The 25,277-nt window shown below is 37.1% G+C and overlaps 1 protein-coding gene across 17 annotated transcripts in view; it reads left to right on the top strand.

Annotated features, from left to right (window-relative positions):
- Positions 1-25,277, top strand: part of PDE1C (phosphodiesterase 1C) — a 703,814-nt gene that overhangs the window by 430,558 nt on the left and 247,979 nt on the right. For all 17 annotated transcript variants that reach the window (XM_063708446.1, XM_063708451.1, XM_055347901.2 and 14 more), the window contains 5 exons: positions 7,138-7,251; positions 8,833-9,015; positions 9,960-10,026; positions 14,642-14,758; positions 24,124-24,264. In XM_063708446.1, coding sequence (XP_063564516.1) covers positions 7,138-7,251; positions 8,833-9,015; positions 9,960-10,026; positions 14,642-14,758; positions 24,124-24,264 — 622 coding nt within the window. The remainder of the gene's footprint in view (positions 1-7,137; positions 7,252-8,832; positions 9,016-9,959; positions 10,027-14,641; positions 14,759-24,123; positions 24,265-25,277) is intronic.

Below are 25,277 nucleotides of genomic sequence, written 5' to 3'. Positions count from 1 at the left end.
GAGACAGGGTTTCACCATGTTAGCCAGTATGATCTCCTGACCTCGTGATCCACCTGCCTTGGCCTCCTAAAGTGCTGGGATTACAGGCTAAACTTCTCCTTTTCTAATATATTTATTTAAGGCTGCACATTTTCATCTAAACACTGCTTTAGCTGCATACTACAAGGCTGTATGTTATTGTTCAGTTAGAATTATTTTGTGATTTAACCTTTGACCTATGGGTTATTTAGAAATATATTTCTAAATTTCCATACACTTGAAATATTTCTAGCCATTTTTTGTTTTGGATTCTAATCAATAACAAAATTGTGTTTCGTTGTTGTCACAGAACATTATCTGTCTGAGTTCAATTACTTGAAATTTATTGAGAGTCTCTGTGACCCTGCACATGGTCAGTTTTGATTGCTATTACATGTACACTTGAAAAGAATGGTGCATTCTGCAGCAATTTAGTGCAGTGTCCAGTCCATGCCAACTAGGTCAATTTTGTTCATGACATTATTCAAAATCTTCTATAACATTACTAATTTTTTTTTAGTTAACAAGTTATGTAGTGAGGCATATAAAAGTATAGAAACATAGGTATGCACCTAGGTACTAATTATTTTTCTTAAGTGAAAAAGTAACTGGAGTCCAGTAATTTATTTCAATCCATTTGTGCATCTGCTTTAAGCAGATGTAATTAGAAACTGTAGAAGTAAAATTCTCTTTTATTTATAGCATTAACAAAAGGTAAAAGCTACATAAGTAGGCTATTCTTGCCAGTCATAATTTTTGTTGGCACTGTTCTTGTTTTTGGTTTGGTGGTCACTCAATGAGGAAACCGCATGCCCCAAAACAATGTCTTTCCCAGAAATTCTTAAAAGCAACCATCCATACTACCACTAAACTCACGCATCACTCTATCAAATTTCCGTCATGTGAGAGAGAATATTCACACTGTGCTGTTCAGAGTATCAGACAAGCCTGATTACAATGAAAACATAGAAATTTCCATCTTACTCACTATGTGTGCTCCTCTACTCAGCTGCTAGATTGATCTTTCTAAAATGCCAATCTCATCATTCTGTTCCTCCATTTTAACATTCTCCAGGGGTTCCCCATTATCTCCAGGAGAAAATTACATTTCTTTAGCTTGAGATTCTAAGTCTACTGTGGTGTAGCTCCTACCTTCTTCTGTTTTATCTTTTGACATGCCCCTGAATAGATCTGAATAGATCTATTCTGAATAGATCACTGCCTTCAGTCTGCTCTCTCCATGCAGAGTCTGCCGTTTCCCTATCCCATCCTGTGTGCCTGGCTGACCCCTACGTGGCCTTCAAAATGGCTCTGGTCAACTCCACTGGGGAGGGCTTTGTTATTAGAAGATTCCTCTCCTCTGTGCTTTCTTAGCCCCCGTCACACCTCTGCCATTTCGCTTACAGTACTGCATTGTGGGTGCTGGTTAGCTTTCTGTCTTCCCTACCTGAGAGAAGGCACTGCATTTCCCCACTTTGTATTCCTAGAACCTATCTCTCCCAGTGCCTGCACACAAAAGACACCCAATGTTGAATGTTTTTCAAGTGCGGCCATCTTAATCAGCTGTCATTAATTATAGAAACAAACAATGGCCAGAAAAATGCTTGGGTGACATCATTGGATGGCATTAAAGCATAAGACTAAAAGTCATGTTGGGGCATCCCATTTGGAAGAGTTGTTTTAAGTTATTTCCTATGGCATTTAGGTAAGTGGCAGAGGACAGGAGTGACGTGGAGGAGGCAGGTGTATGAAAAGGACACAGAGATGAGTATGCCTTTCGAATACATGGGTGTGATGAACTGAAATGAAGTTTTTTTAATTCAAATGAGTTTTTAGGGCTCATGATTCATTGGGACATGTAGAGAAAGTACTGTAAAAGATCCAGTTCTCTCTCATATCCTTTCAAACAAAACAAAGCCTTTCTGAGACAGCAGTACTTGTTGGTTACACTGGCATTTTAGGAGCTGCCTCCCCATCCTCAGAGGGAATAACCTTGGGCAGAATAGACAAACATGAGAAAGTATGTTTCCATAGCTTCTTTTTACAGTTCATTTTTGCTTGTGCAAAAGAATGAAATTCTAGTAGGGTCTAACGCTCAACAAATGTATATGTTTTCAAGGCATAGGGTTATAGGGCTTTCTGCGACCTCACTGGGGTGGGGAATAATGCCTAGTCCAGTATAAGGCAGTTTTCTAAATTATAAAATTGAATCAGTAAGTTGCTTTTTAATGAAGCTCACCCCATTGGTCCTAGGAATTATCTTTGTGGAAAAAAAAGAAATATCTCTCCTCCCTAACATCCTTTTAAATTACAAAATACAGTGCTCTGGCCTTTCCTCACATAGTTTCCCTCTTCCAACACCTTTGTGCTTCCCACATGTTGATTGGTGTGGGGTCAGGGGAAGTCAGCATCCAGGGCTTGCTCTGGATCTGAGGGCACAGGGAACTGAAGAGATGCAGTATCTCATCATATGCCTTGCAGGTAAGAAGCATACAGAAAGCAAAGAGTTTACACCAAGAAATGCAAGAGTCATGAAAAGATGCAATGGCTCATCCACAATGAAATTGCACACTGTCTTAACTGAAAGGCATCTTGCCAAAGTTGGAAGGCATAAGCACTTCCTAAAATGGTGTTGCACTTCTATACTGGAACTATTATCTGGCAGCTGCAGTGACAGAAATGGATGGAGTGCTGGAAACTATGAACATTCTCTCAGAAGAGAAACCTTATTAATATTATTATTATTTGTATATTTTCCTACTTCTTTATCTTCCTTCCTTGTAAATTTATTTCAAATGCTCATGAAATAAATTCCCCTTAGGTGTCCAGACCAAAAATTCCCCTGGGTAGTATTAAAACACCAGATCTCCATCTTTCCCAAAATATAGGCTGCAGCATACCATGGGACCTGGCCCCTGAGGACATTTGCCTTTTAGATGGAATGAATTCACATGAAAAGCATCTAGACAACTTTACTAGGAAAACAAAGAAGAGCAGTTGAGCCCTCTGGCCTCAGCTAGTCTTTTCCAGTTGAACAAAAATACTTTATGACATGGGTATGAAAGATCCTGGCTAATTTTCAGACAACCCTTCTTAAGATAGATTAAGATCTAAGGAATACCTTCACTATAATGACAAATAGAGAGGGGTCCTTATTCTCATGAACTTAAATTGGCCAATGATAAAAGAGCTAATTTGAAACTCTTTTGCCCAAAGAATAGCCATTTCACCAAGAGGTAGGTAGGATATGGCAGGGCAGGGCTGGATATTCCAAATGGAATGGATAAAGAGCTAGAGAAAGGTGGGCTGAGGGGCCTATGGAGCATAAGCACCTGAACGCTATGCTAAAGCTCAACAGAATTTGAAAGGGGCATCTGCAATCACTAGGCTTTGTGTGGCAGCTACATAAAGCAGAAAGTTCGCAGCTGCAGCTTGTATCTGACATGGGTGACACCCAAACAGGAGATGGGTATATACAAAGCTGGTCACCACTTAACCCTTTTTAACAGTAAGTTCTTGTAGTCTTTCTATTGTCATGTTTTTTTCTTTTTAAAGAAACTTCTTATTGTATTGATTTGGGCTTTTACCTTTGTTTCAGAGATCTATGGTTTTTTTTTTTTTGAATTGTATTGAACACACAGCAGATGCTCCCTAAAATTCACTTCTGTTTCCATTAGTGATTTTTTTTTCAAAAGTGAATCCTTTCATATTTTGAATGCTGTATTCTCTTCTGTCTTTATTGCTGCATCTCTTCATGAATGTTCTTTTCTGTTTCATCATCCTTGAGTAAAGAAAGGTGAATGTCAGCTGGGTGTTCTTCCATAAACAGAGTGATGGGTTGTTCTAGGTTCCCTCACTGTCTGCCAGGAAGTTGATTGAATCTTCTGCTCATCTCATAAGCTGGAAAGACAGGGTTACATGTAAATTTCTAGTGCCTCCCACGCATCCAAAAGGTGCATTATTTCTGTGTCATTTCCTCTCTGGATCTGTTGAAACCACTTGGCTAGGGTTTTGCTTTCTATTTACAGCTTCCTGTTGGGTCAGAACTTCACACTGAATGCATAAATGTGACTGCCTAATGTCTGCCTGGCACCACTGGTGACTACATCAGGGAGAAGCCTCTGAATGGCTGATTTTCTGCTAATTGTGGCGCAAAGCCTGGGTCTCCCTGATGGAGCTGATTTCAGTGCTACTCATCGGAATAGCTGAGTGAGATTCTGAGTGAAGCTTTCCCTGAAGGCCCCACTCCTGTTCTGGCCCTGGGGTCCCAGCCCCCTGATCACAGGGTGATATGAGGCCCCTTCATGACTTGATTCTCTCAATACTGTGCTTTCCCAGGAGTGGGAATTGTTAAAAATTAGTGGCTATACATCCATAGTCCATATAATGTCCTTAATAATTCCAATTATTTTTCAACTGATGAGAATTAGCTTTTAGTTTGTAAAAGTGGGAGAGGAAGTGTTCGTATGAGAAATAGGAGATTGTCCTAGTAAAAGGAGACGTGTCAGCTTATTTTCATGTTTAGTTGTCCTTGTATTATCAGCATTTTATTTTATCTGTCTCTTCTTTCCAGAATCTTTTTAAATTACTTGTCCATTTGGTACAGTTTGAGTTAGTTAAATCTAGGTCATGAATCAACAATCCATTTAACTGGAGACTCACGAATTCACTCTCTTGGAAGACCACTGTGCTTAAAGTTTTTGTTTTTGTTTTGTTTTCTGGAAAGGATATGAATGATAAATTTTGAAGTTGTTGACACCTGAGAATGTATTTATTGGCTTCTTATGTACTTGGTAACTCTGTAGATGTAGATATAAATGTCTTGAAGTTTCCCATATTATTCTCAAAAATTGGTACTGTTATTAAATTGCTTTTTGAAGTTTGACATGATAGAAGTAGATGGCCAGGACAATTTTTTGTTACTTTGTAAGTATTATGTTTCATTTTCTCAAAGATTTTCAAGTTTGTTTCTTTATTCTTTGAAATCAGAAATTACAGTAGCATACATTTGATGTTTTCATTTACTTTTAAAAAATTGTATTTGATCCCTTTTCATCTGCTTATACAGGTTTTACTTTAGCCTAGGAAAACTTATTCAATTAAAGCTGCTTCTGTTGTTTATTTCCTATGGAAGTTCTATTACAGGTAGATAGGATCTTCTGGCTTTTACTTCTATTACTCTTATAATTTTTCTCATCATTTTCTTGGTTTTTGTCATTTCCTCTTAGGTTCTAGAACTGAGATGGATTCTACTAGAGATACATGTCAGTTCCTGATAGAACCTGTAAGCCCCAAATGGAGAGAGGCATTTTCAAGAAGTTTAATTTTACTCTCATTTTTGAGAGTAAACTCTAAAAAGTCTAATTTTACTTTCATTTTTGAGACTAAACTTTGAAAAGTTTACTTTTACTCTCATTTTTTCGTTTGAGAGTCCAAACAGCCTAGGGGGTAGCTGGGCACCTTGAGGTGAGAATCAGAACTGGAAGCAGACTTGGCCAGGAATGTGTTTTGCTAAAGAGCTTCCAATCCTTATTTGGAACAGCAGTCAGAGCTCCCTGCTGCTGTCTCCCCATTCTTTGGCAGGCTGGCTATCCTTTCTGTGTGAGTGACTGGCATGCCCTTCCCTGCCAACTCCCTGTCTCGTGCTGCCTCTGAAATTCAGAACTCTTCCCAGTGCTGCTAATGGCATTGCCAAGGCTGACCTTCACCTCCAAGCCTGCAGGGGCCTCTGCTGATTTCCTTTGCATATTTCCCTTTGATATATTGCAGATTCGTAATTCAGGTAGAGACTACCTGAATCTAATGTTATTTGTATTTTATATCGTTGAAACTCCTGGAAATTTTTTTATGGTTGACCCTCTTGCCTACTTTTTAAGGTTGATCCAAGATTTTTTCTCATTCTTTATTGTGGGTCATTTTCATGCAAATCAGGAAGGGAGTAGTCTATACCTTGCCATGAAGGCAACCTATTTGAGGATATTTTGATGTCAGGAAGGTGAGAACAGATTGCATATACCAACAGGAAGTGGAGATTTGACAATCATTTTAAATATCTTGCTAGAATTTTTCTCATTTGGTTATCTGTGGTGATCAAAGTCATTGAATAATGACAATAGCTATAACAATTGCCTTTTCAAAGAACAACCATGAGTCACATACTCTATATCAATTTCATTTAATCTTTAGGTCAACTTTAGAAATTTCACACTTTGCTCTTCATTAAGATAACACTCAAAGATGTTACATAACTTACCTAGGGTTGCACAGCTAATAAGTTATGAAGTGAGCTTCAAACCCCAGTTTGTCTTCGAAGTCTCTACTCTTCATTGCTGGTTATCAAACAGCCTGAAGAGTTGCCCAATCTCCAAATCTCTGTGGCATTTACAGTATTCTCAGTTACCGCATGTTGATCATCTGTAGTCATTTTATTGTTCTCATGAATACTAAGTCCTCTGTGCAGATAATGTTCATATAAATAACAGAAAAAATATGTTTTATTGCTTCTCTTGTATAGTCTGGGGTTCCTCGGTTTAAAATCAATCCTCGTATTTTCTTTTTTTTTTTTAACTAGGGTATTTATCTCCTCTCAGAGTGATTTTTTCTGTCCAGTAAAACAATTTACTTTCATCTATTCCTTCTGTAGCCCTCTTGTGGTTCTCAGTTGTTTAAATGTTTTCATCTGTCTTGGGACATGCCTGGGTCATGGGGCTGCCGTTATCTGGGGCCACTGCTGGACCAAGTGCCTTCAACAGAGCAGAATCTCAAGAGGTATTTGGTGATTTTGCTGCTGGTCAGGCTTTACTACATCCACATAGAACAAAAAAGATGAAAATCTCAGAAAAAGCAAAATCATTGATAATTTAGGATTCATAAAGATAAAAGCTAGCTAGAACGTATGGTCAGTGCCTGGTTGGAGAGAAATTTTTTCTTCTTACTTCACAATGGCAAAAATGTATACATTTATTTTATTACTTGCTCCTTTGGTACCATAATTATTTTCCTTTCAGATGTATCAGAATAAGTGAGAATATTCGATGACTGTAAAATATATCACCATAGTTGTAGGATTATTCTTTGTTTCCTCTATTCTAATGAAATTATGTCTTTTTATTTTTCTAGATTACGGTCTTTGGTCAAACAATTAGAGAGAGGGGAAGCTTCAGTGGTAGATCTTAAGAAGAATTTGGAATATGCAGCCACAGTGCTTGAATCTGTGTATATTGATGAAACAAGGTAAGCTAAAAATAACAAAAGAGATTAGTATAGTGATAATAAATTTTCTCTTAAATGGCTTTTCTGACTGTCCCCCATGCCAGGAATGGGGTGACATTCAAATTACTCATCTTTGAGTTTTAGTTTCCACAAACAAAGAGGATAGATTTGGACAAGTCACTTACTCTCTGTACCTCCTCATCTATAAAAGGAGCTAATAGAACAAATCTCATATGGCCGCCATGACAAGGAAGTGAGATCATGAAAGAGGAGAAAAACGAATTTTTAAAAATCCACTAAGATTTTAAAAATCAGATATAGAGCTCCATTGTAATTATTGTATGTTGTTAGTGTTAGTCTAAACATTGTGTTTATGTTTTAATTCATAATGTCCATTAGTAAATGGAGGCTCCTGAAGTGATCGAGAAACATGTGTTCTCTTAAGCACCCAGTATTCCCTCTTCAGTCTTACGTATGTCGCTGATTTACTTAGCAGGTTTATTCCACTTGAATTATCTAAATGTATTAAAGCGGTTTCAGTTACTACATATGTTTGAAAGTTATAAAATTGCATTTCTTTTGAAAAATGTTGAAATGTTGAATATGAAAGGTGTGGTTTTTTTTTCCCCTAATTTAGACAGGCTTCTCTGTCAGTATTTGTGATGTCTTTTATTTGCCAAATTCCAATCTGAAAGTATTTCACAGTAATCTAAGATGTGTATGGTGTATGGTTTACTATTATTATTATTTTGCTGACACACTTGGTTTCTAATTTAAGGAAATTCGATATCATAGCTTTTTTCCAAATGTTATGTTTCCTCTGCTTACCTCCACCCCAATTGGTAAGTCTAAAGGAAAAAAAAAATCCAAACACCTTTACATTGGCAGCTACTTTTACTGCTGATTTTTAGTTGGGTTTACTGTAAATATGACATGCTATTTTAGGTTTTATTTTAACATTGCTCTTTGTGTTCGATTCTAGTGGTCTGACCTATGAACAAGTTTGAAAAATCAGCAAAACACAGCTGTTAGATGATTAAATCATTGTGCGCAAATAAAGAACTGCATTATTTTGAAAATTTTCCTTGAATTTAGACATTTAAATTTTGGTAGCAACCTATCAAACTAGAAAGAATATTAATTGTCATCACTTAGGATCACTACTTCAGAGGACTGGGTTGCTGTGATTTGGTAAATACTTTGCAAAATCTCTTAAGTATCCGTTTATATTTTTAAACAAAATAATGTCACATGGTCCATCTATGAAATAATACAAGGCTCCCTGTGAAGGCGTTTTTAAATAGAAGGTTTAAATTTCACTCAAATGCCACAGAGTGCTTCTGGGTACAATGGACCAGTTCCTTTGTTCAGTCTGGCAGAGAGAACCATCCTGAAGTATCAGTGGAAGCCAAGACCATCGCGAAACACCCATGGCGAGCTTACATAAGCCTTACCAAAAAGGCACTGTATTTTTTGTGGCCAATTTAATTTGGTTTCTTTGCACCTAACATGCAGGTGAGGCAGAGAGGAGCAGCTGCTTTGAACAGAGAGCTCCAACTTCAGATTTAATCTCAGTGTGCTGATTCTGTTTCTTGTGTTCAGGAGACTCCTGGATACAGAGGATGAACTCAGTGACATTCAGTCAGATGCTGTGCCTTCTGAGGTCCGAGACTGGCTGGCCTCCACCTTCACGCGACAGATGGGGATGATGCTCAGGAGGAGCGAGGAGAAGCCCCGGTTCAAGAGCATCGTTCACGCAGTGCAGGCTGGGATATTTGTGGAGAGGTAAAGATGTCATTCATTGTCATTTAGTGACTAAAGCAGCCAAAGCAACACGTTTCCAATAACTGGAAGCTTTTCCTATCTTTATAAATACTGAAAATTGTGGGTAGAAACAGATAGTCTTGAATGAGAAATGGCAAAAACATATCTATTTTAATCTCTGTAGAATCATTAGGAAAAGCTTTTGCTTTTGCTCAGAATTTTTTTGTTTACCAGAGAAGATTTAGTTTGAGTTCAGTCTCTAATTTTTAAAGCAGGAAATCATCTCGTATATCATCTTTTGAAATAGGTGGATGATGTCTCCATTTGGAACAGATCTGGGATGCTTTGAGGTTGCTGACCCAGGGAAGATAGTTCATTTCAGTGGTTTGAAGTCCCCAAGACACTTCAGTTTTATTAGCTATTTTACTCTTTGAAATCAAATTGACCTCCTTACCCAGCAATAGATTCCAGAAATAGATATATTCTTCCTATAATCCTTATCGTGTAATTATACATTTTAGAAATACCACGGTAAGTTTAAAGATTACCTGGGACATTTTTCCTTCTTGTTTTTGACAGTTCTAAAGAACAAGCTATTCTAAATGGGTTACCCATAGGAGTTCTTCATTCAGGCTAAATTACTACTCTGCTTACTGTCTATTCTGTACTATAATTCACTCTGGCAGAAGAAGTGACCCATTTAATAATTTAATTTCCAGTCTGGGGCCTATGGAGTTAGGTTTCTTTTCCCCCAGTGGTTCATATGTTTGGGATTGCTTTAATTTCTTTTGAATTTAACACTTAGACCACCTGAGTGAATATTAAAAATGTCAAAAATGAATTTTAGGTTCTTTGGATCACCCCACTTGACTTCTTATTATTTGTCAATACTTGGTATGAGTCTGTGGATTACAAATCCTACTTTATAAGATATCATGTTGCATTTTTCCCTTTTGACTTTTCAGAATGTATAGACGGACATCAAACATGGTTGGACTGAGCTATCCACCAGCTGTTATTGAGGCATTAAAGGTAATACGAGTGAAAAGATTTGACAATGTACATGGTACCTAATAAAAAGTAGAGTTAAATTTGTTAGAAAATAAGAGGCTTTCATTTACAGTTACTTTTCCAGTTATTCCTGACTTTATTCTTTCATTATCTTTTTATTATTTGTTCTAACAGTATCACTGTCTTTTCACCCTTCATCTTCTCAGTTTAAAAACAATCAAACTCTGTGTGGGTTTCATTTCTTTCTAGTACTCTAGAGTAGTTTAGATTTTATACAGTGATCTGTCATTATGAGAGTTATCTGATTTTGCCATACGAGATCAAATATGTTATGGCTATAAGTATTCAACATTAGGAGGATCTTCAGTATTTGCAATTGTCCCATTATCTGATTACCTACTCCAAGTCCATTTTATAGATGAAGAAACCGAGACTCAGCAAGATTTAAAAAAAGAGTTAATTAGAGACAGAGCTAATGTTTGATATCAGAGTTTTCAGCACATGGTAAGCTCTTAGTAATGTTTTATTGCATGAACGTATGGCCTGAGAGCCCTTGTCCCATCTATATAGCCCATTGTTTTCCAAAGACTCTCACTGAGCCAAATGTTCCCTTGGAAGTCATACAAATGCTTGAGTTTAAATGGGCTAAATCCTGCAGAATTACCTCTAGTCAGGCAAGTTCTTGGTATTGTATAGAATATCTCCAGGAGCCCCAAAGCAGATGCATTCCTGAAGGCATTGGTCTGAGGGTATTTGAGATTTGCTAAACTTGATTTGGCTTCTGGATTCCAATGTGTTGCTGATCCTGTAGCCCAAGATCACTGAGTTTGTTGACATCACATGTTGTCTATGTATGGACTTGGGCCATGTGCTTAGGGACATTGTAGCATTTTGACCTTTGCTAAAGCCATTGTTTTCTTTCTCCAAAACCTGAAAAATGTGATATTTTCAGAAGCTAAATTACCTATTCATGGAGTTAGGGGGTGGGGAGTGCTTCTTGATTAATTTAATGTCAAGAAAGAGCCCCTTGGGACAATATTGATTATGTATTCATAGGCCTTTCTCTTGTCTCAGAGACATTTACTAGCTGAATTTGAGAGACCATATATACACAGATTCTTATTTCTCCTTTGTTTGTCTCTACCCTTTCCATCTCTTCTTACCTAATCTTAAAAGCAGGAAGGATACTCAGGAAGGACCCAGCAAGAAGACGTGTCTTTTCTCCCATTCGTCTTTAACCCCTAATCTGATGCCCAATACATCAGTGTAATGTACAGTGATATTTCCCATTTTAATCAGTGAAATCACTTCAGGAAATCTGATATGTCTTAACATCCACTATGAAGTTGTATTAATTTTCATAATTGAACCTGAATGTTCAATCAAACTGTTAGAAACATTAAAAGCATCGTTATTGTCTTTAATTTTTTCCTTTATCAGGAACATAAATACAAGAGGGTATACTGGTACCAAGACATTTACAAAAATGTTTCTTCCAAACTGAAGCCTCTTTTCTATGCAGAATAACTGAGAAAGAATCGGAACAAACTGTGATGTGCATGAATTGTTATTTTATACTTAGAGAAAAGAAATTCTCAGATGCACACATGTTGTCTGAGGGGACAGGTACTTAGATTATTCAGATAAGGAAGACCTACTAGCTCTCTAAATAAATTGCTACTTCTCCTCACATATATTGTTGATATGTGCATTAAAGCTGAAGCTGCTATTTCTCTTGGCTATGTCCCCCGTTTACTGGGGAAGTTCAAAGCTTTTTACAATGTAATGTTTTTTCCACTTCTCCAGAGGCTGATTTTGTTTGCAATGAGTTGGAGCAATCACAGACATAGACTCTTTTGTTTCTTTCTTTATGTACTACATGTTAGAAAAAAGATTATTTCCACTTCATTGTCAGAAGTTCATATGGAATCATTACTGTTTTCTTTTATTACAGAAATTTTCCCTAAAGACTGAGAGAATACAATTCCCTAAAATAACCCTTATGCTACTGTCATGTTAACCTTTGTGGTTAACGTAAGAACATGACATAAAATGATATTTAAGTAAGATAATAATGAACCAGTCTCTAAATTTGAAACATGTTGCATTATGTTATTTTTACTTTTTCCATTATATATATATATATATATATATATATATATATAATGGAAAATATTATATAATATATATATTTTTATTATATATAATTTTAAAATATATATAATTATAATTTCCATTTTATATATATATATAGATGTAAGCTTCTAACTTGAGGTGTTCTACCTCTTGTCTTCTGAGATTAGCCTACTGGAAATGTAGCTGTGTGCTCTTCTTTGGAAGGACATCTGTTTTGTGACTCAGGAAGTGACACCTTGGAAAGACTCCAGGCTTAAAGTGGGAGGAGATGAGGAGGTTCACGCTTCCTTTGTGTTAGACTAACAGGAAGTTCCTGCAATTTCTCTACAGGAAGTGTCCTTGGGCAAAATTTGGTGAATGAGGAAGAATGGTTGAAGGCAGTTAAACTGGGTACTTGTTAAAAATGCGGATTCCAGGCCCCACACCAGGATTCTCTGGAGTCCCCACTGGAGGATCCATATTTTGGCTAAGCCCCTCAACTGGTTCTGAAGAACATTAGACTGAGAATTACAGCTAAGCCTTCCCTAACATGAGCGACCAAAGAGGACATCCATCTCACTGTCTCTATTTGCTCATCCTCTTTGTTCTCTAAGTCCTGATATTCAGAATAAATTTTGGCTTTTTATCATGATAATCTCTTTATTCCTAGTGATAGAGAGCCCTTCCCTTTCTGGACACTAGGATTAAAAATTGTCAGAAGTGACACAGCGTTTTCCAATGTACTGAGTTGTCAGTGACTTTTTCCTTAGGACTAAAGATAAGACAATGTATGTGACTCATGGCAGTGCCAATGATAGTAACCAAGGTAAAGCTTTAGGTCTTGGGTTAATCTTAAGTGTCCTTGCTGTCTATAGCCTGGGCCCTAGTGGGATATTAAAGGGATGAGGCCTGGGTCACAGCACATATTCATGGCATTTACAATTTCATCTGTTGACAGTGAGATCATTAAGGGTCGTTGGTGAGGTTATTACCTGGCTCTGCTACCTTATGGCGCTAGACATTTCAATTAATCTCTCTGAGGTTGCCATCTATAAAACTGGAGAAAGTAACACCTATCTCTAGACTTGCGAAGTTTTGCAAATGCATGTAAACACTCACACTGTGCCTAGCACAGAAAATGTGCCCACAGAAATGTGCCTGTCACTATTTCTTTGGTTATTTTAATGGAGGGGCAGTTATTGAAGACTTAAGTGAGGTTACCGCTAAGTGTGAATTGGAACAATTCAATTTAAACCCCTCCAGAAAAGTTTGATTTTCCTATATACAATTCTATTTTCCCTGAAAACAGTTTATTAGCATCCAGGAGGGAGAACCTTGATGGCGTTGGGATGAATTTGACAGTTGGAATGTTTGGTCAGGAACAAAATTGGGATGGATGGATTATGTTGGAATTCAGTGAGGGCTGGGGTGAGAGTCACTCATGAGAACCAAGGTCTCTACCAGTGTACCATCTGACACCTTGCCTGTAGGCAGTGTGGTCTCATGTGAATCCTTGCTGTCAAGCTCAAGTGAATATGCTTCACCTAACCACGGGAAGTGAGATTTTGGTGCTGTGAAAAACCAAATGACTGTTGCTTTAACCATTGCTTAAACAAATCTTTGTTTACTGCATCCACAAGAAGTTGGTTACGATAAGCCAAAGCTCAACAGACTGTATTTACATATATTTTGGAGTAGCTATTTACAGGCAAAGACTTTGAACTTCAGGGATGGTAATATAAGGTGTGTGTTCAGTTTAGTTTTTCCTTTTACTTTTTTTCAGTAAAGTGACTAACAGATTTGAGGACAAGATCCCAGACTAGTGACTCCAGAAATGGTAGCATTTTTCTGTCATATGAAATGAATGCTTTCTTTTTGGTTTCAGCTCAGCAGTTTAGATTGATGTGGCATATTGTTTTGTGTTCTACATCATGCATGTTTCTGAACACTTCTAAATGAGTTAACATTCTTAACTGTAAACTTAGAGGAAGTCATTGGATAGTGTCAAGGGATTGCAGAGTTCAGAGAAGAGAAGCACCGTAGGCTGTAGTGAATTAAACAGTAGCAGCTGCAGGGCTTAATGGAAAGCAACTGATCTTAGGCATCCAACCTATGTTTGTGTTCTGGCCCTGCCTGTATCTCTAGCACTTACGCACCTTGGGTGTTAGGGAAATTAGGTAATTTATCAGTTTTCTTATCCATAAAATGCGACTAATATCTATCACTTAGAGTTGTTTTTGGGATAATTTACATATTTATCACCAACCATAATGCCTGTCATACAGTAGGTACTCAATAAATTATGGCTATTTTTATTAGTAATAATACTATTTAATTTTTTTAACAGTAGATACTATGTAGACTAGCCAGATTGGAAAAAGTTTGAGAGTGGAAAGTCTGTTTGAGTGTCACACTGTGAAATCTCCAGTGAGGGCTGCAGGCGGACTTGAAAGTGAGGAGATTGGTAGGTATGTAAGTGTCTGTGGGCTAATGTGTTCTTTCTCCCCACCCTGTCCTGCAGGATGTGGACAAGTGGTCCTTTGACGTCTTTTCCCTCAATGAGGCCAGTGGGGATCATGCACTGAAATTTATTTTCTATGAACTACTCACACGCTATGATCTGATCAGCCGTTTCAAGGTCAGTACCTCTTTAAAAAGAAAAAATAAATAAACTACATGCATATGTTTATCCTCATATGACTTTTGGGTTCAGACTCTTTTAATATGCGGAATGAAAACTGCTCCAGGCGACTGAGGAAGCATCCTTCAGATAGCCACTGCTGTGAATTCCTCTGTGGAGGGTGATTTTGATTGTGCCCTTGCTGGTGGGTCTCAGCGGCACGGGAGAGACGGGAGAGACCCATTTAGATTCTGGTCTTCCTGGAAGTACAACCCAAAGCCTGTAATAACCAAGCTCCCTTTCAGGCTCTGCCCAAAGGTCTCATTTCCACATGACTTTGTGTCCTATTGACCAACGCTGTCAGAGGGGCAGTAATGGAGACAGAGTGAGCATCTGCTGTCTCTGTAAACTTTTTTTTTTCCCACCACTTGGCTCATTCAGACAAATACTATCACTTATCATTTGTGACAGGTCATTGGTATTTCCCAGCCATTCATGCTTCAAATTAATTCTTCAACTTTACATAAAGAACTTGAATCGTTTCCAGTGTTCAACTCCCTACAGCCTTCTAATACTGTAGACTCTCGAGGTGGGGTCAGATCCTCAGGGAGTTGATGTAGTCATCTGCCAACATCTATGGTATCAAGCTCCTCTGACTTCCCTCATCAAAGGGATGAGCCTCTGGAAAACACAAGTCTTTTTCTGTACAACATATTGATTTCTCCGGAGATGTGGTTCTTTATTTTCTCCTAGGGACTGTGTATTTGGAGAGGTATCTGTTTTTTAATTGGTACAAATATTGTATATATTTATAGGGTACATGTGATATTTTGTTACACGCATAGACTATGTAATGATCAAGTCAGGGTTTTTGGGGTGTCCATTACCCGCATTATTTATCATTTCTATGTGTTGGGAACATTTCAAGTCCTCTCTTCTAGCTATTTTGAAATGCACAATACATTCTTGTTAACTGTAGTCACCCTACTCTGCTACTGAACATTAGACTTTAATCCTTCTATCTAACTGTATGTTCATACCCATTAACCAATCGCTCTTTATCACCAACCCCCATACCCCCACACACATCCCAGCCTCCAGTATCTATCATTCTACTTTCTAACTGCATAAGATCAACTTTTTTAGCTCCCACATGTAAGTGAGAACATGTGCTGTTTGTCTTTCCATGCTTGGATTATTTCACTTAATGTAATAACTTCCAATTCTATCCATGTTGCTGCAAATGACATGATTTCATTCTTTTTTATGGCCGAATAGTATTCCATTATGGTTGTATACCAAGTTTTCCTTATCCATTCATCCACTGGTGGACACTTAGCTTGATTCTATATCTTAGCTATTGTGAATAGTACTGCAATAAAAATGAGGGTACAGATATCTCTTTGATACACTGATTTCTTTTTTTCTTTTTTTTTAAATAAATACCCAGTAGTGAGATTGCTGGATTGCATGGTAGTTCTACTTTTAGAATTTTTTTTTGAGAAATCTCCACACTGTTTTCCATAGTGACTGTACTAATTTACATTCCCACCAACATTGTAGAAGTGTTCCCTTTTCTCTACATCCTCACCAGCGCATCTTTTTTTTTTTTTTTAACCATAATAGCCATTCTTACTGGGGTAAGATGATATCTCATTGTGCTTTTGATTTTCATTTCCCTGATGATTAGTGATAATGAGCATTTTTTTCACGTACCCATTGTCCATTATATGTCTTCATTTGAGAAATGTCTATATCTTTGTCCACTTTTTAATGGGATTATTTGTTATTTTTACCAAGTTGTTTGAGTTTCCTGTACATTTTGGGTATTAGTCCTTTGTCAGATGAATATTTTGCAGATACTTCTCCTATTTAACAGGTTGTCTCTTCACTCTGTTGATTGTTTCCTGTGCAGAAGATTTTTAGTTTAATATAGTCCCTTTGTCTATTTTTGTTTTTATTTCCTGTGTTTTTGAGGTCTTAGCCATAAAATCTTTGCCTAGACCAATTTCCTGAAGTGTTTTATTCTCCTGTAGTTTTATAGTTTTGAGTATTAGGTTTAAGTCTGTAATAGATTTTGAGTTGATTTTTGTATATGATGAGAGATGGATGTCTAGTTTTATTCTTCTATATATGGATATTCAATTTTCCCAGAGTTATTTCTTGAAGAAGGGGCCCTTTCTGTAAGTTTTTGGTGCCTTTGTCAAAAATCAGTTAGCTGCAAATATGTGGATTTATTTATGGGTTTCTTATTCTATTCCATTGGACTGTGTGTCTGTTTTTATACTAATACCATAAAATACTATTTTTTATACTAATAGTATAAAAATATACTATTAGTATAAAAGTATACTAAAAATACTATTTTATACTAATACCATAAAATACTATTTTATACTAATACCATAAAATACTATTTTATACTAATACCATAAAATAATATATAGTGTTTTGGTTACTATAGCCTTGTAACATATTTTGAATTTATGTAATGTGATGCCTCTAGCTTTGTTCTTTTTGCTCAGGATTGCTTTGGCTATTTGGGCTCTTCAGGGGCTCCCTATATATTTTTTCTATTTCTGTGAAAAATGACATTGGTATTTTGATAGGGATTTCATTAAATATGTAAATTACTTTGGGCAGCATGGTCATTTTAACAATATTCTTCTGATCCATGAGCATGGGATGTCTTTCCATTTATTTGTGTCCTCTTCAATTTCTTTCATCATTGTTTTGTAGTTTTCCTTAGAGAGTTCTTGTGCCTCCTTGGGTAAATTTATTCCTAGGTATTTTTTTTTTGGTAGCTATTGTAAATGATATTGCTTTCTTGATTTCCTTTTTCGGCTAGTTCATTGTTCACATATAGAAACACTACTGATTTTTTAAACTTTTATTTTATTTTATTTTTTAAATATAGAGATAGGATTGCACTATGTTGCCCAGGCTGATCTTGAACTACTGGCCTCAAACAATCAGCCTCCCAAAATGCTAGGATTACAGGTGTGAGCCACTGTGCCCAGCTGGTACTGATTTTTGTATGTTGATTTTGTATCCTGCAACTTTACTGAATTCATCAGATCTAAGACTTTTTTGTGGAGTCTTTAGGTTTTTCTAGATATAAGATTATATCGCCTGCAAAGAGAGAAAATTTGACTTAATCTTTTCCAATTTGGATGCCCTTTATATCTTTCCTTTGCCTGATTGCTCTGGCTAAGACTTCAAGTACTATGTTGAATGGAGTGGTAAAAGTGGAGATATTTATATTGCTCCAATTCTTAGAGGAAAGCCTTTCAAAATGTCCCCATTCAGTATGAAGTTAACTGTGTGTTTTTATATATGATCTTTATTATATTGATATATGTTCTTTCAATTCCTAGTTTGTTGAGAGTTTTTATCATGAAGGGATATTGAATTTTGTTGAATGTTTTTCTGTATCTATTGAGACTATCATATGGTTTTTGTCTTTCATTCTTTTGATATGTGACGTATCACGTTTATTGATTTGCATATGTTGAACTATCCTTGTATCCCTGGGATAAATTCTACTCAGTCATGGTGTATAATCTTTTTGATGTGCTGCGAATTCAGTTTGCTAATATTTTGTTGAGGATTTTTCATCAATGTTCATCCAGGATAGTGGCCTGTAATTTTGATTTATTGTTGTTGCATCCTTGTCCAGTTTTGGTATGAGGGAAATGCTGGCAATGTAGAATTAGTTAGGGAGAAGGAGAAATTACCCCTCAATTTTTTGGAATAGTTTGAGGAGAACTGATGTTAGTCCTTCTTTGAAAGTTTGGAGGAGTTTGATAGTGAAGCCATCTGGTCCTAGACTTCTCTTTTTCAGGAGAATTTGTATTACTCATTCAAACTCATTACTCATTATTGGTCTGTCCAGGTTTTCAATTTCTTCATGATTCAATTTTGGTAAGTTGTATGTGTCCAGGAACTTATCCATTTCCTCTAAGTTTTCCAGTTTGTTAGTACATAGTTGTTCATAATAGTCTCTGATGACCTTTTGTGTTTCTGTGGTATCAGTTGTAATATCTCCCTTTTCACTTCTGATGTTGTTTATTTGGATCTTCTCTTTTTTTTCTTTGTTAGTCTAGCTAGCAATTAATTTATTTTGTTTGTCTTTTCAAAAAAACAACTTTTCTCATTTCATCACTCCATTGCATTGTTTTGTTAGTCTCTATTTCATTTAATTCTGCTCTGATCTTCATTATTTCGTTTTTTTACTAATTTAAGTTTGGTTTGATATTGCTTTCTTTTTCATTGAGGTGCAGTGTTAGATTGTTTATTTGGAATTTTTCTACTTTTTGGATGTACACATTTATTGCTAAAATTTCCCTTTTAGCACTGCTTTTGCAGTATTCCATAGCATTTGATATGTTTAGATTTTCATTTGCCTTAAAAATGTTTTTATTTTCTCCTTAATTTCTTTCTTAATCCAATGGTAAATCAGGAACATGTTTAATTTCCATGTATTTGTTCAGTTTCCAAATTTCCTCTTGTTATTGATTTCTAGTTTTATTTTACTGTGATCTGAGAAGACACTTGATATTATTTTGATTTTTAATTTTTTGAGACTTATTTTGTGTCCTAACATATGGTCTAGGCTGGAAAATGTTCTTTGTGTTGGTGAGAAAAATTTGTGTTCTGTAGCTGTTGGATAAAATGTTCTGTAAGTGTCTATTAGGTCCATTTGGTCTAATGTGAAGTTTAAATCCAACTTTGTTGATTTTCTGTATAGATGTTCTGTTTGATGCTATGATAGAGTGCTGAAGTCTCAAACTATTATTGTATTAGAGTCTATCTCTTCTTTAGGTCTAGTAATATTTGCTTTATACATCTGGGTGCTTCACTTTTGGGTGTGTGTATGTTTAGAAATGTTATATCCTCTGGCTGAATTGATTCCTTTTTCATTATACCGTGACTTTCTTTGTCTCTTTTTACCATTTTTGACTTAAAGTCTGTTTTATCTGATATAAGTATAGCTACTCCTGCTTGCTTTTGATTTCCATTTGCATGGAATATTTTTTATGTCTTTTTCTTTTCAGTCTACATGTGTCTTTACAGGTGAAAAGAGTTTCTTATAGGCGACATATAGTTGGGTCATGGATTTATTTTTAATCCATTTAGCTAGTCTATCTTTTAAGTGGGAAGTTTAATTGATTTACATTCAAGGTTGCTATTGATATGTGAGGACTTATTCCAGTCATTTTATTAATTAATTTCAGATTGTGTTGTATGTCCTTTCTTACATTCTTATTATTTATAATTGTGGTTTGGTGGTTTTCTGTAGTGGTAACATTTGGGTCTTTTCTCTTCCTCATTTGTGTATTTGCTTTACCAGTGAGTTTTTTCCTTTTGCATTTTCATGATGGTAGATGTTGTTTCTCTGTTTCCAGGCATAAGACTCCCTTAAGCATTCACTGTAGGTCTGGTCAAGTAATAAGGAATTCCCTCTGCATTTGCTTGTGTGGGAAAGGCTTTATTTCTCCTTCATTAATGAAGCATACCTTTGCTGAATATAGCATCCTTGGTTGGCTTTTTTTTTTTCTTTTAGGACTTTGACTGTATTACCCCATTATCTTTTTGCCTGTAGGGTTTCTAATGAGATATTTTCTGTTCATCTGATGAAGGTTTCCTTATAAGTGACTATATGTTTTTCTCTTGCTGTTTTTAGAATTTTTTGTCTTTGATTTTGACAGTTTGGCTCTAATGTGCTGTGGAGATCTTTTTGAATTGTATCTGTTTGGGAATCTTTGAGCTTCCTGTGTCTGGGTGTCTAAGTCTCTTGCTATGTTTGGGAATTTTTCCACTAGTATTTTGTTAAATAGGTTTTCTGACTCTTTTGTTTCCTCTTTGCTTTTGGGGACCCTGAAAATGCAAATATTTGGTTGTTTAATGGTGGCCCATTCGCCACATAGGCTTTGTTTATTCTTTTTTCTTTATTTTTGCCAGACTGCATTTTTTGTGAAGACCTGTCTTCTAGTTCTGAACTTTTTTCTTCTTGCTTGGTCTAGTCTACTGTCGAAGGTTTCAAATGTATTTTGTATTTCATTAAATGAATTCTTCCATTCCATAATTTCTCTTTGCTAATTTGTATGATAGCTATCTCTTTGGTAAATTTATCATTAATATCCTGAATTGTTTTCTTGATTTCTTTGTATTATTTTTATGTATTCTCTTGTATATCACTGAGCTTCTTTAGAATCAGTAATTTGAATTATTTATCCAAGACTTCATAAATTTCATTTTGATTGGGGTCTCTTGCTGGGTAATTAGTACAATCATTTGGAAGTGTCGTATTTCCTTGCTTTATAAATGTTTCTTGTGTCCTTATGTCAGTATCTTTGCATCTTGTTTAACAGTCACTTATTTCCATTTTTAAAATTTGCTTTCACATGGGAAGACTTTTTCCTGAAGAAGTATCTATGATGTTGGTTGAATAGAGAACTTTGGCTTTAATTCTGGCTGTGTGTAGTAGTGCAGTCTTTGTATGATTCCTTTGGCTGTAAACCGTGTCAGCAGTGTACGTGATTTCTTCAGTAGCTTAGAGTGTAATTGTTAGTGGAGGCTGTGGTGAAGTTTCACTGGAGATGGGATGCCAGTTGGGCCTGACCTTGGGCCCCAGTAGTGGCAGTGGTGGGCCAAGCATGCCTGTCCCATGCCTTGGGCCCCAGGGAGTTCTACACTTGCACTGGTGTTAGCAGATCCAAGAGGCCTGATTCTTGGGCTTCCAGGTGGCTTGCTCAGGAGCCAGTGGTGGCAGCAGTGGGCCAAGTGGATTGGGGGCTTCTCAGTCCCCTGAACAGTAGGCATGGCATGAGCATTGGAAGTAGCAGTGGTGAGACTAACCCCTCAGTTCCAAGCATCATAGAGGTGGCTACAACAGGCTAGGTGGGCCAGTCTCCAGGCTCACAGGTGGCATGTGTAGGTGGGTGCCAGCTGCGATGGGAGCATCAGTTTGAGTGGGCCTGACCTCAGGTGCTTGAGAGGAGTACTCAGTTCCCAATAGTGGTGGACTGGACTGGGCTATCCTCAGGCCCCCAGATGGTGTGTTGAGGCACTGGAAGGTGTGGAACTGGGCCTATTGGATCTGCAGCCCTGCTACTGTGGAGGGTATTGTTGCTTTCAGTGGCAGCAGCTGTATACAGGTGGCTGGGGAGCATGCACTTCACTTGTGCTTTGGTCATGGCTGCAGCAGCCCTCCATGGAAGCTGCTGCAGGTGGGGGGTTTTGCCCTTAGGGTGCATGAACTTGCATGGTGGGTTTGTTCCTGGGGGCAGTGCAGTCTTTGCTGATGGTTCATACTTCATCCCTGGAGGCAACAGCCAGCCACAGTGGTGGCTGCAGGCAGAGAATGTCAATGGGGCTCCAGAGATATGGAGATACAAGGACTATTGAGCCCCCAGGTAGTATGCAGTCTGGTGGGGGCCGGGCTTTCAATATGGTGCCTTGCTGTAGCTGGTTAGGGGGTTAGGGGATGTGTGGGACCCAGCATGAGCTCCCTGTGTGGAGCAACGTCTTCATGTGATCTCCAGACAGCTCCCTGTCTTAGTCTCAGGGTCTGCCAGGGTTTAGGGGCTTTCTGGTGGCTAGGATACAGGAGTCCAAGGTGGGAATGTGGACTGCTAGCCGTCACTCACTTACCTTTCTTTTCGCTGGAGAGATAGCCTCTCCAGGATTCCAGCCAATCCATGCCTTGATTCTCTCTCCTTCCTTGCTTTAGGTGTTTCCTCTTACTTCTCTGTTGAATTCTAGTGTTGGATAATCTATTTGAAATGTGATTATCTACTTGCTATTTTGGTTCTTTTTTGTGGAGGAGGTGAGTGCCAGATGCCTATAGTTAGCCATCTTGAAGCCCCTCCCACTGAGGAAATATGTCTTTACATGACCACAAATACTTCATGGCCGTGGTCCTTAGGTCCTTAATTTTTCTTTGCATCGGAAATCTGTATGAAAATCTTGTGGATGCTGGAGAGGATGCTGGAGACTTTCCTTGGACCAAAGTTCCTGTGCACACACACAGCCCTTTCAGCGACTCTTAGATCTCTGTAAAACAACCCAAGGAGCCCAGGTTCATTGGATCTTTATTTTTAAAAATGGTAATGAATTCATCTCTGACCTCTTGAAGGTTGTATTTTAATTTTTAAAATTCCACAAATGGTAAAATGGAAGAATATGACCAAGGGAGAACAGATTATGGAATCTCAGGAGTATTAACTTAGCATTTTCCTTATTTTTTTTTCACAAATGTAATTGTTAATCCTCAGGAAGACACATCCTCTCCTTTTCCCCAGCCTTATATTGTATAATTTACCCTGAACCATGGAATGGATCCAGTAAACTAATACAATGAAAGTTTTCTGGATGCCCTTATTTTGTACATGCATTTTGCAATGTTCTTCGCTGTTACATAGAAAAGGAAGGCATGTATATTATACATATTTCAGATGACAAAACAATTAATCTAATTGGAAATATTCTGAGTGATGGGTACTTGCAAATAAAGTCTGAAGTATTTTATTCATTGAGAAAAAAATGAATACATACTATGCAGCATATCTCATTTATTTGTAGGAAAACAAAATGCACAAAAATCTTAAGTTATAAAATTATTGCAAAACAAATATAAACTGCCTGAAAACAATGCCCTTTGAAAGGAGTGGTTATATACATTGGACACATAAGAAAAACAAAACAAAATCGAAACCCAAAACCAAGCAAAAACAAAACTCAAAACCAAAATGCGATAGTCTGTTATATATGGGAACAGGAACAGGCTATGTTCTTATGTTTGTTACTTGGCAATTTATTGTTAGTGACTTAGAATTTGGAAGATTTCATTCTACTGATACTACATTACAAATAGTGAATGATTCCACAAATGGTTACTAATTATTAGTATTATTTTTGAATTCCTCAGTGTTATTTACAACATTGTTTGGTGTCCTATGTAGCATCTTTTTTTCCCTTAGGGTTAGAGGGGAAGGGTATTTAAGAGTAGAGGAGGACAAGGAAATACAGAAAATTAACATAGTCACCAACAACTCAGTTTTCTATGTGTGTATTAAAAATTACTGCTTTACATGTTACTAAAACTAAGTATCTTAAAATGATCAGATGTCATTTCTCAGGGATTCTAAAATGAGCAACAAAGAAAAATTTACAAGGCAGGCTATTTCTCAACCAAGGACTTCCTGTTAGATTTTCAAATTATCTGATAATTTTGTCAGTAATTTTTATTAACTGTGTAAGTTCCAATTTCCTCATGTGTTATGCCTTCAGAGAAAAAGCAGTCCTGGTGCCTTAGACTTTTGTGTCTCCATTGAAAGCAGTGAAATCACTAGTTAATTAACCTTACTGCTCTCTTTCAGATCCCCATTTCTGCACTTGTCTCATTTGTGGAGGCCCTGGAAGTGGGATACAGCAAGCACAAAAATCCTTACCATAACTTAATGCACGCTGCCGATGTTACACAGACAGTGCATTACCTCCTCTATAAGACAGGAGTGGCGGTAAGTAGGGATAGGAACTCTTAGGTTCCCCAAAAGATGTAAGGATGAGTTTTTAATGGTGACTGTTCCAATTCTGATGAGGTGGAGGCCACGAGTCATGCATTGTTTTATGGACTTCCTGTTTCCCAGGAGTAATCTAACCAATATGGAAAGTCTTGGAGTTCTCCGTTGCCTCTGAAATTTTCTCCATCCTGAGCCTGATGAGATAAATACCTAGTAGTGATTTGCATCTTCACTGGGTTATAACCAATTTAAATATAAAGACTACAACTAAATATGTATTTCTAGATATGGAGAGTGGTACTGTTAACCTTTTGCTATGGTCAATAACAATGATATTCATGTATACTGAAATTGTATTCAATGTACTTGGCAACCATGTTACGCAAAGTTAGCTTTTGGTTTAAGCCACTAGGTCTTTTTCACAGGGACTATAGTTATTCACATCCTATTTGTATGCCTTTGATTATTTTAACCTAATGGTAAATCTTTACTTCTAACCATGTGAAATGTTTCTTGCTTCTTTTGGCCCAACATTTTAGCTCTTTAGATGTTTTTGGTTTTGCTTTAAAATTTTTTTTTTAAGACATGGAAATCTCAGTCTATCACCCAGGCTGGAGTGCAATGGTGAGATCTTAGCTCACTGCAGCCTCGAACTCCTGGGCTCAAGTGGTCCTGCTATCACAGGCTGCTGAGTAGCTGGGACTATGGGCGTGCACCATCTTCAGTTGTTTTTGAATCTGTGTTCTGTGTTTACTGACCTGCTCAACTTGGTTGTCTTTGCTTTTTTCTTTTTTTCCTTGATGTAAGCCATTCATTTAAAAAGATATAGCCATTAAAGGCAAAAACAGGTCTGTATGAATTTTTACTTTGAAATCTCCTTTAGAATTGACACTAAGATAGACATACTTTGGGTATAGTTATCAATTATCCCATAAACCCAGGGCACATTTGTTATCTTTTCCTCCAGTGCCTGTTGAAAGACTTGGCCTAATATCTCACTGAATTAAAAG

This window comes from Gorilla gorilla, chromosome 6 (genome assembly GCF_029281585.2).
Source record: "Gorilla gorilla gorilla isolate KB3781 chromosome 6, NHGRI_mGorGor1-v2.1_pri, whole genome shotgun sequence".
Taxonomy (NCBI): domain Eukaryota; kingdom Metazoa; phylum Chordata; class Mammalia; order Primates; family Hominidae; genus Gorilla; species Gorilla gorilla.
The sequence above is the reverse complement of the archived record's forward strand: the minus strand, read 5'-3'. Positions and strand labels throughout refer to the sequence as shown.